Raw genomic sequence first — 16,878 nt, 5'->3', positions numbered from 1 at the left:
TCTGTTCTTGTTGGTTCTCAGTCCACAGAACTTCCTTTAGGATGTTTTTCATAGCAGGGTTGGCTTTGGCAAAATCCCTTAGCTTCTGCTTATCCTGGGATGTTTTGATTACACCTTCGTATTTGATTGAAAGCTTTGCTGGGTAGAGGATTCTTGGGTGGCAGTTTTTTTCTTTCAGGGTTTTATATATGTCTCCCCATTGCCTTCTTGCTTGCATGGTTCTGTTGAGAAATCCAAGCTTAATCTGATTTTCTTGTCTTTGTATGTTACACTTCTCATTTCCCTAGGTGCTTTCAGGATTCTGTCCTTATATCTGATTTTGGGGAGCTTGATTATGGTGATTGTCTTTTAGGATCTATCCTTCCTTTTCTTTTCACTTTTCAGGATGTTAGGGAAATTTTCTTCCAGCAGCTCTTCAACTGTCTCTTCTGTGGACTTGTATGATTCTTCCTGTTCCGGAATGCCGGTAATTCTGACATTATTCCTCTTCATGTTGTCCAACATGAATTTTAGGCCTTCTTCAGATTTTTATCCTTTTTTGTGCTTTCTTTTCTATCTTAGTAGTGTTGCGAGATTTATCTTCCAGCTCACTAATTCTGGCTTCTATCTCTTCAATTCTACTCCTCTGGCCTTTCATTATATTGTCTATTTCTGATATTTTATTATTAATTGTTTGGACCTCTTTTGGAAGGTTTTGAATTGTTTCCAATGCTGTATCTATCTTATTTGATTGTTCCTGTAGCGCTTTCCTGGCTTCTTATTTTTCTCAACTCCAATGCAGAGTGTTTTGATACGTTTTATAATAATTTTTCTGAATTCCTTCTCAGGCATTCCCAAAGCCTGCCCATCTTCCAGTATGGAGTGTAGGTCTACTTCCAGCTCATTTTCCTCAGTCACTTTATCTCGTTTCTGGACATGTGCAGATATGGTCATCTGTTTCTGTTTTTTGGGCATATTCAGGAGTCATCTCTGGCCTTAATACTTAAATGGATGTGTATTTTGGTATTTTTTATGCTTTCTTATTGTCTTCAGGTAGATGTGTCCAGGAGATGGGCTTCCCTTTTCACTCTTCATCTTGAGAAATTTCAAGATGCCACTGTTGGTCATTGTGACGTAACTCAGGATTTAATTTTTGGCCTATATCCTTTTTAGTCTCCCTTTCTCACTGCACAGTCCCCGTTCAGGCCTTTTTCCCAGTGATAAACAGTTCAGGGCCTGCTGTGGCCGTTTTGTACTGCCATTTGTTTTCAAGTGGGTACTGTCACTTTAAAAATTTTGAGGAGATCTGTGCGCATACGTAGAACCCTTCGGGGGTAGGGGTGGAGTGTCCACTCGCTCAGGTATCCCCTCTGGTCACATGACTGGAGGTGCACAGCCAGTGAGAGACCAATGAACAGATACAAAACAAGAGAGTGTTCACACCTTTATCTCCACAGTTCTGGCAGGCATCTGATCCTTCCCATGCTTTGTCTAGCCCAAGATGGTGGTTTCAGGAGCAGCTGAGCATCTTGGATTAGAAAGCAATGGATTTCTTGCTTCTGCTACAACATTCCCTAGCTATAAGCCTTCCAATCTTCTAAATATTCCTTTATAAGTAGTTCAGAGTTCTGGCACCATCCCCTGAGCCTGCTTGGTCCAGTATTCTGTGTAGTTGCTGATGGTGCTCCTCAGTGTACTTCTACCTGATCCATCTTGTTTGTTTTCTGGCCATTTCTTTTTGATACAATGATTTTGTGTATACCTTTCACCTTCTTTTGACACTTTCTGCATCATTCAATATTTTGGTCACATTATCCTTCAGTGGAGTCCTGGTGTGGCACTGAATGGTGTGGACTTCAAGGTTGGTTAGAACTGCACAGTTGGAAATTCAAACCTACCAGCTGCTCCTTGGAAGCCCTATTCAGGTCACTACGAGCTGGAAATGACTCGATGGCACTTAACAACAACAATTATCCTTCAATATTGCAAGTTGAGGCTTGAAATTTTTCTTCAGTTCTTTTGGCTTGAGAAATTCTGGTTGTATTCTTCCCTTTGGGTTTTCTAACTCTAGGTCTTTGCACATTTCATTATAAAAGTTTGTCTTCTCGAGTTGCCCTTTGAAATTTTCTGTTCAGCTCTTTTACTTCCTCATTTGCTTTAGTTTCTCTACATGCAAGCAAGTTTCAGAGACTACTCTGACATCCATTTTGTTCTTTACTTTCTTTCCTGTCCTTTTAATGACCTTTTGCTTTCTTCCTTTGTGATGCAGCTGGTGTCATTCCACAGCTCTTCTGGTCTTTGGTCATTAGTGTCTAATGCATCAAATGTGTTAAGATGGTCATATTTTAGCTCTCATGGACTTGTTTTAATTTTCTACAGCTTCAGCCTCCCCTTGCAAATGAGCAATTGATGATCTGTTTTATAGTCTGCCCCTGGCCTTGTGTTGATATTGAGCTTTGCCACTGTCTTCCCACAGATGTAGTCAATTTGATTCCTATTGACTCCACATGATGAGGTCCATGTGTGTAATCACCTTTTATGTTGTTTAATAAAGCATAGCAATTAATAAGTCATTGGTCTTACAACATTCTATAATGTGACCGCCAGCATCATTTCTATCACGAAGGTCATATTTTCCAACAACTGATCAATCATCGTTGTTTCCAATTTTCAGTAATTATCACCAGTAAGTATCAATTCATCTTGATTGCATATTTGATCCGCTTCTGACATAAGTTGGTAGAATTTTTCAATTTAATCATTACTGGCTTTAGTGGTTAGTGCATAAATTTGAATAATAGTGGTAATAACTGATCTTCCTTATTGTTTTGTTTGTTAAGTGCCGTCGAGTCGGTTCCAACCCATAGCGACCCTGTACAGGGTTTCCGAGGGTGTAAATCCTTACGGGAGTAGAAAGCCTCATCTTTCTCCCACAGAGCGGCTGGTAGTTTCGAACCGCTGACCTTAAGGTTCGCAGCCCGATTCGTAACCACTATGATTATCCTATCACGACAGTGTTGTACATCAAGATAGATCCTGAACTGCTCTTTTCAACAATGAATGCTACACCATTCCACTTTAAAGATATCATGCTTGGTAAAATACAGGGTAAGCGAAAAAGAGGAAAACCCTCAATAAGATGTATTCACACAATAGTAGCAGCATTAGGCTCAAGTGTAATAATTCTGAGCATGATGCAGGACATGCAATGTTTTTTTCTGTTGTGCATAGGGGTCACTATGAGTTGGAATCGACTTGATGGCACCCCAACCTTTAAAGTAACATATCTCCTGACCCCTGATTTTATTGAAATATTTAAAGCCTGAGTTTGCCCTCTTACCTTTCCTGTGTAAAACGAGGGTGATTCACAACACGACTTGCATGTGTTCTTTCAACTTTAAGACCTGTCTTGAAAGGTTCTCTGACTCAGCAGTCACCTGAGATGCCTGCCTGTGTCCTGTCTCCAGAGATTCTGAGCTAATTTGTTAAAGGTGTGGCTCAGGCATGGTTTATACTTTTAAACTCCACACAGATTCCACTGGGCAAGTACTGTGGCTAATTTTTTAAGGCACTTTTGAGTTCATTTCTCTGAACATTCAACCAAGAGTACCCTTCTGAAATGGTTTTTTTTTTTTTTTTTGTCTTTAGAGATCACATATTTATGTAATGAGCAGGAACATTTAGTTACAGTCAGCAGCAGGCCCCCAGCCACAGAAGAAGGGCTATGTGGGCGAATGGACACTACAGGAGGTAGTGCACTTGGGTGTGTATGAGGTGTGGGCGCACTGCCCAAGGACACATGAAAAACATTCTAATAAAGACTCAGTCCTGGAGGTGTTACACCACTGCATTCTGGCAATCTGAAGTTACCACTAAAGTCTTTTCTCCCAGGATAAGTGGTCATTAATGACAAGTTGGCCTTTGTATGTTTCCAGGCCTTTTCAAATTTGATGTAAAATCGAAGAAATAATGTTTTGGGAAGTACTGCCTGGTACCCAAGTGGCATCCTTCAAATCCATGCTGACCTCCGAAGAAAGCTCCTAAATGAAAATACCTTCGTATGACCTTGAATATTTCAGATTGCCAAAGAATATCAATGAGAAATGGCACAGTCGGACAGTCACTTTCAACATACTTTGACCAAGAGAATTGATGTCAAAAGAATGAGAGGCTGAATGGACATTCTTAGAGGATTAATCCTCTTGAAATAAAAGCTGAGATCTCTTTTCACATGGAGCTTAAGGAGATGAGTTTTGCCAGGATGGGCACGTGGGGTGGGAAAAGTACTGGTGGAATGACTGACTGACAGAGATAGTATTCTGGCCTGAATCAACAAACATTTAAGGAAGTCCCCATAGCACAAGTCTTAGTTTTATTCATTTATTTGACAAACTAAGTGCCTACTATGGGCCAGATACTGGATTGTTATTGTCACTAAGTGCTGTCCAATCGGTTCCACTCCTAGTGACCCTGTTATAGGGTTTGTAAGTTGTGGAAGCAGAAGCCACATCTTTCTCCCACAGTGAGGCTGGTGGGCTCACACTAGGTTTTATGAAATGTAGCATAAACCGCATCACTTGTTACAACTAAAACTTACTTAGCACTGAAAAGTAAATTTGGTGTGGATACAAAGAAAATTAGCAATGTGAGAGACTTCAGTTGGGGGGGGATATTAAGTCAAAAGAAAATTTTTTTCTCTGAATCTATATAAGCATTGATTTAACTGTCTCAAGGAAACATGGACCTGAATATCTTACAACCTACATGTCGTCTCCACGGTCTAGATATGTTCAGGATTGTCCCATTTTATAAAGGGTATACCTTGGGTACAATCTACATTTTTGCAAGCTGTCCACCTCTCTAGGTCTAGCACAAAAGATAGATACATATTATTAATCACTGCTCTCAAGAGATTTATTGCAGGTTCATATCATTGTTATGCACTAATATATGGTATTGTTGTTTAGTGCTGTCAAGCCAGTTCAGACACATAGCAACCCTGTATGGTGTTTTCAAGGAGTGGCTGGTGAGTTTGAACCGCCAACCTTGTGGTTAGCAGTCAAGTGCTGATCCTGCAGTGCCATACCAGGAGTCTCGCTCGCTCTCTCTCTCTCTCTCTCTCTATATATATATATATATACGTATAGATTATCTATGTATGTATGTATGTATGTATGTATGTATGTATGTATGTATGTATCTATCTATCTATCTATCTATCTATCTATCTATCTATCTATCTATCCTGATAACACTGCCATTCTTGTAAAGTGAGACAGGCAGATGAGAAAGCATTCAGGGTTTTAATCCTGAACTCTGATTCAAGTTCTACTACACTATATATAGTCATATAGCCTTGGATTTTCACTTAAACTTTGCAAATTTCTGTTTATCCATCTGTAGGATGAGTTACTAATAATTACCCCACAAGGCTGTTGTGAAGATGGAGACTCAGTAAGGGTGTCCCTAATAGTCACAGAATTCAGCCCAAGTAGTAACATACAGACAAATGATGTCTTACTTACTGTGAATACCACTCATAAATAGATAATAAAATCTATCTTTAATTTCTATCTAGATTCTTATAAAAACTCTGAACAACTAGATTAATAAAAGGGAGTGAACTGTGATAACAACAGGTTTGCAGGCTACGGAAATACTTCCTCTGAGTGTGTATGTACTCACATATACACCAGGACTCCTGTATATGTTCAGGAGGGTTTCTATGTAAATTTTAGCACAGATGAAGGAAACTAGTATTTTGAAACTCACATATGGTTCCACATAATGATGACTAATGAAGACAAATGTATTCACAGTCACAGAAAACTCTTTAGGGATAAGCTTCTCTGCCAAGAAAACCTATGTTTTATATAACTAAATAAGAATGGAAAATAAAAATATGAGAATGTTGGCACATTTGATTGCATCGGTATACAGTGAAAATCACAATCTGTTAGCAATGGAAGGAATGTCAGAGTTCCCAGAAACAAGAATCTCATCTTCAATGTCCCTTTAGAGAACTGACTCACAGCATGGCTCAAGCACCCAGCACGGAATCTCACCTATGGAAGACACTCAGCTTGGTTTTGCTGAAATGGATACCTAAAAATTTCTTTCACTATTAGAAAAGTTTCTTGGGCTGTACTCTGAAACTATGCTCAATGAATGTTGTTCCTTACATGAGGGGGCTTTAAAAAGTTCATGGAAAAACTTAATTCCATTTTTCTACAAACTTTTGAAGCCCACTCAAACACGACAGTCCCTTAAATATTTAAAGATACCTTTTGCACCCTTTTCAAGTGAAATAGCCCCAGAATCTTCATCATTCTGAAAATGGTATGACTTCAGATCTTCCCACCCATTCTTCCAGCCTCCTGTGTCTGCTCCAGGATTTCTCCTTGATATCTTCTTTCTTTACTGTATCCCTTCTGAAGCAGCTTTTAAAAATTAAGATACAGAGAAGGACTCCACACTAAAGAAGAATGCTTTTGAACTACTGAAAGTTAATATATATAACCTTCTAGTCATTGATTCTAAGAACAGGTTTAACAGTATATTTTAATCATAACATCAGGATTTAGATATAATAAAGTAGTCCAAAATCTAATAAAAAGCAATCTCATTGCAAGTCAAACCTACCATGATACACCATCTTACTCCAGCTAAAATGATGCTGATTGAAAAAACGCATAACAAACACCGGAGAGGGTGGGGGCAGATTTGAGTCTGCAACTATTGCTGTTTGGATGGTAAAATGGTATAACAACAATGGAAAACGGTATAATACTTTCTCAAAAAACTAGAAATAGAACTACCATATGATCCAGCAATACCACTCCTGTTGTTGTTGTTGTTGTTAAGTGCCATCAAGTCGATTCTGATACATAGTGACCCTGTATAGGGTTTCCATGGAGCAGCTGGTGAGCTTGAACCACCTACTTCTACAGACCTAAAAACAATAAAATGAACAGACATACGCACATCTACACTCATTGCTGCTTTATTCACAAAAACAAATAGATGGAAACAAAGTACCCATTAATGGAGGAATGGATAAACAAATTGTGGCGCCTACATACAATGGAATACTAACTACACATTTTACAGAGAAAGCTAGTGTCCCTACTGGACTCATGGCTTTAAAAAGCTTTCCATGTATGTATGCAAGTATTTCCCAGTATAATATGCTCCACAGAACATTAATTCCATTGGCTGTTGATGGCAATGATTTCATTTTCAAACAGCTAATAGATTACGTGAAACTCTAGGTACATACTTTCATTTGGTGCATGTACTGAAAGTCTTCAACAAGCTCATGTATATTGTGCACCCTGCAGAGAGTGAGAGAGACATTCATGGTTTAGCCATAAACATGTTTTCCTCGAAGCATTCGCTGGGCCAAGCATTGTGCATACACATTTTGAAAATGTGAGTACCAGTTCAGTGTCATTTTTGAGGCAGCACATCCAGGGGAGGGCCATTGCCTGGTGATCAGTGGGGCCCTGCACTGTCATCAGTTGTGAGCATGTAGAGGTTATGATACATGAGGATTTCTGGATTCAAATCATCAACTATTTTGAAGTGGAAATTTCTTGCAGAAACTAATTTAGCAGTATCCACCAGTCCTGGAAGGAGTTCTGGTAGCGTAGTGGTTATGAATTGGGCTGCTAACTTCAAGGCTGGCAGTTAGAAACTACCAGCTGTTCCATGGGAGAAAGATGAGGCTTTCTGCTCCCGAAAAGACTTGCAGCCTCGGAAACCCTGTGATGGGTCACTATGAGTAGGAACCGACTCCACAGTACTTAACAACAACAAAAACCAGTCTTGGTGTAGCACTGCAGGTTAATGCGCTGGACTGCAAGGTCAGTTGGAACTGCAAGGTCGGCGGTTCAAGCTCACTAGCTGCTCCTTGGAAACCATATACAGGTGTGTTATGAGTCAGAACCAACTCAACGGCCACCACCACCATAGGGGAGCACTATTTATGAGGAGTTAGAACAGCAAAGTACCAGGGTAAGTCAAAGGTATCGCTACTAGGATTCCAGTTCTAACATTCACAGATTCATTTCAAATACAATTTGCTTAAGCACATCTCTGTGATCAGTGAATGGCTGTAGACAAGTTCACTCAGTAATATATACTTGTCTTAGTCTCATGAGGGTGACTTCAAATTAAATAAATAAATAAATAACGTATAATTAAAACAGTGGCTTCTACTGGGCCAATTAAGTTCAAGACACAGGGGTCAGCTTCTGGTTATGGCAAGTCTTTTTTTTTTTTTTTTTTTAACTTTTTATTGTGACTTGAGTGAAATTTTACCATAAGATCATCAGTTTTACATTCAACAAACCTACACTTTGTTTCATGTCAATGACTGCAATCCCCTCCATGGAACAACAGTCATCCTGTTTCCTCTCTGTGGATTCTGTTTCCTTTACACCCACCTTCCCATTCTTTCTTGCCACTGTCCAGCGGTGGTACCTTTGATTTTGAATGACTGACCATTCCATCATTCATAGTAAGTATTTCTTACCAGTGCTTTTGCTCCCACTATATACCTGTCTAATGCTTGGCTGAAAGAGGGTGTGTTCCTTTCAGACCTGAGGGGGGTCGAGTGCCACAGTGTCAGGTGTCTCCAGTCTTGCTTTCTGACCAGCAAGCCCAGTCTTTTTTTCTAATAATTTTGAGTTTTGTTCCACACATTATGCCGCTCTATCCAGTACCAACTGTTCAGAGTAGTTGGTAGTGCTAGCTGGACACCATCTAGTTCTTCAGGTTTCAGGGTCATGGAGACCGATGCTCATAATACCCAATCTTCAATTCTGCTCACTCTTCTTCCTCCACACATGTAGAGACCAATAACTGATGGTCGCTCACAAACTTATAATATTCCAGATGCTACTCATCAAAGTAAGATGTACAGTATTGTCTTTGTGGACTATGTTGTGTCATTTTGACTATGGTGTCCCTCCCTGAGACTATGGTGTTGAGCACCCAGGTTTAGTCACTAAAGAAATATTTTTGATAGATTTTCTTGAAGGACACAGGATGATTGATCACACAGGTGTATTATGGAGAAGTTTTAGGAAAGCTGAAAACTGCACCAATGAGAAAAATCCAGGAAAGTTGCACTGAGGAATTTTTTTCCGTCACGACAATCCACCTCGCTCCTTCTTCAAGAGTAGCTAGGGTTGTCCAGTGAGAATTTCACTGTGAAATCTTATTACCCTACAGCCCTGATGTTGCCCCTTCAGACTTCCTTTTGTTCCCCAAACTCAAAGACCATTTAAAAGGAACATGATTTGAGTCCTTCAAGGATGCCCAAACTGTTTTGAAGTGGTATAAATAGAAGTACACAGTTATTCAGGGCAGGGTTAGAGAGTTGGAAATACCTCATTCAGAAGATTTTAGAATTAGATGGAGGATATGTTAAGAAACAGTAGCCTCACATTTAAATATGTTTCTTATATAAGTGTTATTTTGATTTTGTAGCAATATATATTTTTAACTTTTTATTGGGAATTGAGTGAAGGTTTACAGACAAGATCATCAACTTTACATTCAATAAAAAATACACTTTGTTTCATCTTAGTGATTACAATTCCTTCCCTACAACAACAGTTAATCTACATCTTCCCTGTGACTCCCCATTTGCATCTTATAGTTCACAAATGAACAAAGCAAAAATATGTGATGTACACATGTAAAACAAAAAATACTGATTCATTTAAATGTCCACAGGGCACATTCTGCAAGCCAACCAACTGCCCACAGGCATACTACCTTACACAGTCCATGGGTCTAGAGCCTGCATCTTGTAGCAATACTTTTTGATTTATGTTCATACTATGGCTCCCAAGCAGCTATGAGAACTCAGGGAAGGTAAGCTGTTTCTAGACTCATAGACTGGAAGTGTCTAGACACCCTGCCTGGAACTCATCTCAGGACTGTTGTTTTTGTCACACTTTCCCGCCTCCCTCACTTTTCTTTTCCTTCTTTTAACGAGATGTCACTTGTTTGAAAATGTTGGGGGTTGTGAGGCTAAGGCAAGAGATCAATAATACTACTAACAGTCACATGAAAATTACTATAAATAATAGCTACCATGTATTGAGTGTCTAATATATGCCTGAAACTTTCACATTTATAATCTCATTTAAGCTTTAAAGACAATCATATCAGGTATTATGCCTACTTTTCAAAAAAAAAAAAAAAAATGCAGGCTCAGAAAAGTAAAGCATGGTGTGAAAAAGTTGACACTAATGGCTGGTGTCAAAGGCCAGGCTCAATAGCTACATCTCCTCAGCCCCCAAGATCAGTCTCTTTGCCTTGAAATATTCTAGAAGGAATATAGTCCATATAAACACAACCAACATGCACCAACATATAGAGGAAAGCCCCAACAGAAACTATTATAAAGGTGAAGGCAGTCTCCATCTTAAATCAAAGTATATATCCACATTGCCCTGTGGAAAAATCAAATCTCCAAGTAATTCGGCCAAAAGACACAAAAATCTAATAAATGGATAATGGTCAAGAATTTAGAGATCAAAGCAGCTGCAGTAACAGATACAACAGGAGTACTGAGCTGAGATGAGGTGCTGAAGGCCCTCAGACATAGACTTAATGGGAGGTCAGATGGGTGGGAGCAAAAAAGGAAGGGACTGTAATGGAAATACTTTAATGAAACAAATGGTTTTGAATTTCCCAAGGTATTTAAATGTTTAATACTATGGCTTTCTCATAAAAGGAAGAAAGTATTTTTTAAGTTGCCAACTATTGATAAATTGGAGTCCCGGCGTGGCACTGCTAAACACAGGATGTCAGTTCAAACCCACCAGTTGATCCTGGGAAACCCTATACAGGGTCATGCTATGAGTCGGAATTGACTCAATGACACCTAACAACAACACCAACAACACTGATTGTTAAAATCATAATTTATTTTCAATTTTTCATGGGAAATCTAGGCACATTTGTACCTGTTTTTTCAAAAAGAAAAAAAAAATGGAAACCCCAGTACTTAATGACCTTTTTTTATCAAATAAACCACGTCTATGAGAAAATGGCGTTTGTGTTACTTTTTGGGAGAGTCATCTCCTCCTATGCAGGAGTAAGTATAAAGAACATCTGCATAGAAGAAAGAGTGGCCAACTAGGTCACTTCCCACTTCTCATCAAGGTCTTAATTTTAACAGAAATAAATTCAGACCACTAGATTTGTCTACATTCAAACATAAAGGAAGGGGAAAACAGACAAAGGACTTGTTGATTATCTGCAGTTTGGGATCATCTACATTTCTCCTACTAATAAAAGTAATCAGGAATTTTCTCAAAATGAATAATAAGTAATAATATTGAGACAGATGTTTAAAAGAAAAATCTATTCTGAAATGAAATATTATCTGATATAGAATATACACAATAATTGTTCTACTAAAAACTCTTTTTTAAACACCAGGGGCCATCACAGAAACATGGGTTTTTAAAAAATTAATCATCGTGCCATGAAGTGCATTGTCTTAAGAGAAAGTCACTATTTTCTGCTTATTGTTGTTGTTGTTAGATGCCGTCGAGTTGATTCCAATTCGTAGCAACCCCATGTACAACAGAAGGAAATACTGCCTGGTCCTGTGCCACCCTCCAATTGTTATTATGCTTGAGCCCATTGTTGCAGCTACTGTATCAATTCATCTCACTGGAACTTTACTCTTTTTCACTGATTCTCTACTCCAAGCACGATGTCCTTCAGAACGACCTCAGATGCAGATGCATGCCTCAGAACCTTAGCACATGGTCCGTGTATGCATAGACTCTGACATCTGGATTTATAATGAAGTAATACACCACTTTTCAGAATAAGGTACTAGTAAATTTATATGTGAAGTCCTGGTATGGCACTGTGGGATAAAGCAGTGGACCACAAGGTTGGTTTGTACAAGGTTCAAACTCACCAGATGCTCCTTGGAAACCCTATATGGGACTGACTCAATGGCACTTAACACCAATAAAAATTTAGTGTACAACAAAGAGAACTCAGTTCAGAATACTAATTGTTGCTGTTGATATTCTAAAACTAAAATAAATATGTTATGATATCATTCAGATTCCATCTAAATAAAATATTTACTTTTAATAGGTCTTGTTGAAATCTTAGTGCTGGAAATTTTAAATGATCAGATGGGTTTTGTAACTGAGGCACAAACAAGTTTCCTGTCTAGCACTTTCCCTGTGCTCTTATTGTAATGATTGGAAAGAACAGAATCAAATCAGAAACATCTGTAGTTTGCTGTGTAATGATGGGGTGTTTCCCATGGGGATTGACCTTTTCACACAGTGCAGGAGCTGAAAGGCTGTATGATGGGGGAAATGAACATGTGTAAATGTATGACCTGAATATGAGGAATCCAATAGACACCGTTAGTTAGTGTTAGCATAAGCTCATACTTTATCTTATGATTAACCTCCTGCTTACTTAACAATAACAAGCATCTAGTAGTTGAATATACTAGCTCTTAGCAAGTCCACAAACCACCAATATAGAATGTTTAGATTCAGTAATCAGATTCAAGCCTGTATTTGAAATTCTTAGGAAATCCATCACTTTTACCTGTGACTGGAATCGTTGTTGCCACACTTCCTTCTTTGCTCTCCTCTTTGCAGCAGCTTGAAACATCTAAAATTTGAACATATAAAAATAAAAATGCATTTCACAGTTATACTATGAAACAGGCCTTTGTTTTAACTGCCATTTCTTTTTATTTTTACTGTCTTCCCTTCCCTTCTGTTTCTAGGTACTTTATTTCATATCTGAAATCGTATTATTCCTAAAAAGGTTATCTATTCTAAATCTGTTATTTTCATGCAAAATCAGTCTGACATTTATCAAATTTGAGTGAGATTTAAAACAAGTGAGCCTCAAATGCTCCACATGTGTATCGACTTTTGAATTTATCCTGAGCAACTCATAAGTGTCTCGGATACATTGTTCTAGCACTTTACTGGCATGCTTTCATAAGAATGCTAGAATAATGACCATTTCTGGATATTAAAAATTGGCTATTAAATTTTGGAAGTATAAATTCATTGCTTCATAACCACCTGTTTAGACTCTGATGAGGTCCTATGATAATTTTTAAAATATTGAAAAATCATAAATAAATTGCAATAAGTGATATAAAAACTCCACAGTACTTTTATGGAATCCTTTTAATGGAATCATCTTCCCCTTTGTAAGATGATCAAAATTACCTTCTGCCCCCAGGAATGAGTTCTGTTAAGATTTCATAACTTATACATATCTATTTTATTAGAAATTCAGCATAACTATAGACCTAGAATTAGGTTTCCCATTCAGTCTATTAGAACAAATAAGGGTACACATACTTATTGGAAGTATATAAACAAATAATGTATTATGTATGTTAAAAATCAGAGGTATTGTCGAGCTGGTTTTATTTTATAGGTATACCTTGAGAAACAGTCATGGTGACTGTGAATGCTTTTTTGCTGTTTACAGACCTTCTAACAATAGTTACCTTGTTCCCTTGTATGAACACTATTGAGCCATGGACTGAGCTTGGCTTCCTTTATTCCTCCATTGTCATTCAGAATAGATGGCAAGCTGCAAGATGATTCATCACTGTGAATAGACCTATCCGCACACTCTTCTCTATGGGCTTTTTTCAATAATGCTGTTGCCTACAGTGTTTAAAAAAAAAAACACAGAGAAATAAAAACAAACTGTAGCCACTTTCCTGTTGGTCTTAAAGACCCAGCCTTCAAATTTTAGGTTAAGCTTTACTTGGGATTTAATCACTGACATTTAACTGAAATTAAAGTCTCTTCAAGATAAATTAACATCTGATTATTTCCCAGCTAATTTAATTCTTTACAACAAGTTACACTCACAATAACACATTTTTTTTGAGGACTGAATTTTATGTAACACAGAAATGTTCTACTTGTGAAGTATATAAGCCCTTTTGAATTTTTTTCTCTTCAATCTAGGCTGGTCCATATCCTCCCTCATGAACATAAAAGTCCCAGACCTGCTTTCTTGACGAAAAATTTACTTTTTCACAGCATATACTGTTTCTAGGCATGTAAGATGGAGTTGGTTTGATTTTAGAAATAGATCTAGGGAATGTGATCTCATGGTGACCTCGGCTTTCTAGAAATGATCCCTGAACTTTCCCTAAAATTCACAAGATTGCAGAAAAACTATGGCTGAAGAGGATACACTGAGGAAAAGATATCTGATGTTACTCTAAACAAGGATAGAGCCTCAACAAAGTCTGCACTCTACCTTTAAGTCTACTGCACGCTTGGGAATATGCACGCACTACACAGTCTATCTTATTTGGAAGAGTCTTGGTGTGGCGCTGTAGGATAAGTATTGAACTGCTAACAGCAAGATCAGTGATTCAAATCTGGCTCCTCCTTGAAAACCCTATACAGGTCACTATAAATCAGAATTGGCTTGATGGCACTTAACAGTAACAAACTGCCTTAGGAATCCTGGTGGCACAGTGTTACAGCACTCAACTGCTAACCAAATGGTGAGCAGTTAGAACCCACCAGCTGCTCCATAGGAGAATAATGTGACTCAGCTTCTATAAAGATTACAGTGTTCAAAAATAGACAAAATAGATGAGTGAGACATACTAAAAATTAAAAACTTGTGTTCATCAAAAGACTTCACTAAGAGAGTAAAAAGAGAAACCACAGACTGGGAAAAAATCTTTGGCAACGATATATCAGATAAGGGACTCATCTCTAGAATACACAGGAAAATACTACACATCTACAAAACTAAGACAAATAACCCAATTAAGAAATGGGCACAGGATGTGAACAGACACTTCATATGAAGAAATGTTCACGATCACTAGCCATTAGAGAGATGCAAATCAAAACAACAATGAGATACCATCTCACACCAGCAATAACAGCAAAAATCAAAAAAGCTGAGGACAATAAATGCTGGCGGGGATGTGGAGAGACTGGAACACTCCTGCATTGTTGGTGGGACTGCAAAATGGTCTAACCTCTATGGAAAGCAATATGGCGCTTCCTCAGAAGGTTGAAAATATACCATTTGATCCAGCAATTCCTCTACTTGGTATTTACCAACAAGAAAAACGAGCTACAACACGGGAAGATATATGCACACCAATGTTCATAGCTGCACTATTTACAGTACCAAAAAGATGGAGACAGCCCAAATGCCCATCGACTGAAGAATGGATAAACAAGCTGTGGTACATACACAAAACGGAATACTATGCTACCTTGAAAAGTAACAAGGAATCTGCATGCCACTTCCTAACATGGATGAACCTTAAGGACATTATGTTGAGTGAAATTAGTCAACCACAAAAGGAAAAATACTGCATAGGACCACTACTGTAAAAGACTAAGAAAAAGAACCCATACTATCCTACTAAAGAGGATTTCCAGCAGGCTGCTAGGACATAGGGGTAGGGTTAAGGGAGGGAGAGGAAGGTGGAGCACTGGGCAGGGACTAGACACAGGATAGTTTGGGAGGGGGGTGGGGGCAATATACAAGTAGGTAGAGGGGAATGGAAGAACAAGGCAGATGGGAGAACAACTAGACAGGTATGAAGGATCTAAATGGGACAGAAGTAAAAAATGATGTAGGCCCAGCCTTGGAACAACAGGGTTCTGGGATACAGAGACTGGGATATGGTTGGAATGGGGGAAAGGGGGGAATAATGTTATGATGCTTGGCTGACTTTTGAACCTTGCTTTCCCATGCATTATATTATAAAACAGACACGGGAGAGGGAGAAAAAGGAATAGCCAGAGGTGTCACCATAGAAAGCTTATAAGTCCGTCTTCTGCCTATAACTGATTGGAATACCTAAAATGGGACTACAAGGTATGCAGTAAAGGAGGATTCCTGAAGAGCCTCGGCAGTACGGAAGAATATAGATCAAAGCCTAACCACATCCAGACCTCCAGAGATGGGAAACCTTCCTCTCGAAAGGGCAAGCAGATCAGCCTGGAACACCCAGAAAACCAGAAGACACTTCTTGAAAGAAAGACCTACAGGAAAAACACAGAACACTAAGGGCAGTCCGACTGCTACCACAAGAACAAGTAGGCTGCTAGCCCAGGAGACATCAAGGCAAGTGGACGGATCCTCTCAGCACAAATCCTCTCCCAAGACTAAGACGCAAGGGAAATACACGCTCTGATTGGCCACCACTCATGTCACCTATAAAGAGAAGTGGCCTAAGAACACCAATGAAGCGGCGAACTAAGCCCTGCATCGTTCAGCAGACTACTGTGAACCGGGGTGGAGACTCGGTTGCCCAGCAGTGAGGCGGGACTGGGGAACTCATGGGCTCAGAGTCAGTGACACAGCTATAGAGGACTAGAGTGGAGAGTGAAGAGACCAGCTGATAAGAAGAGGGCAGACAGATGCAAGAACACCCACACTTGCAGATGATACCCACTTGACCTGGCTTCAATGACTGGATGAACAGAACTCAACCCGAGGAAGAAGGAAGAGGGGGGGAAAAAAAAAAAGTGTCATCTGATACAACTGGATGAACTGGACCTACACATATAACTGCAGTGGCTCAAAAGAGGAAACAATTACTGACTACAAGAGTTATTCCCATCCCCTCCATACAAAGAGAGGGAAGGGTTGGGCAACTTGAACATTGGCCACCCAAAATGGGGGAGGGATATAAAGGTAAGAAGCAACTGGCTTACAAGCTTTCAAGAGGGAACCTAGATCCACAGGGCAGGGAGGATAGTGGAGTCTCCAGTGAATAGTACCCAACCTGTCTAGGAAGGGCTGATGAAAAGAAATGCAGAAGGGTCTCATGTGATGCAATGGTGAAAATTGTTATCAGGACTGATT

General features: G+C 39.1%; 1 protein-coding gene across 1 annotated transcript in view; it reads right to left on the bottom strand.

Annotated features, from left to right (window-relative positions):
- Nucleotides 1-16,878, bottom strand: part of PLK1S1 (polo-like kinase 1 substrate 1) — a 239,786-nt gene that overhangs the window by 39,884 nt on the left and 183,024 nt on the right. The window contains exons 8-9 of the mRNA XM_006860749.1: nucleotides 13,520-13,682; nucleotides 12,592-12,657 (exon numbers count right to left, since the gene is read on the bottom strand). Coding sequence (XP_006860811.1) covers nucleotides 12,592-12,657; nucleotides 13,520-13,682 — 229 coding nt within the window. The remainder of the gene's footprint in view (nucleotides 1-12,591; nucleotides 12,658-13,519; nucleotides 13,683-16,878) is intronic.

The sequence above is a fragment of the Chrysochloris asiatica genome, unplaced genomic scaffold (genome assembly GCF_000296735.1).
Source record: "Chrysochloris asiatica unplaced genomic scaffold, ChrAsi1.0 scaffold00039, whole genome shotgun sequence".
NCBI lineage: Eukaryota > Metazoa > Chordata > Mammalia > Afrosoricida > Chrysochloridae > Chrysochloris > Chrysochloris asiatica.
Note: the sequence above shows the minus strand (reverse complement) of the source record. Positions and strands in the feature narration are given on the sequence as shown.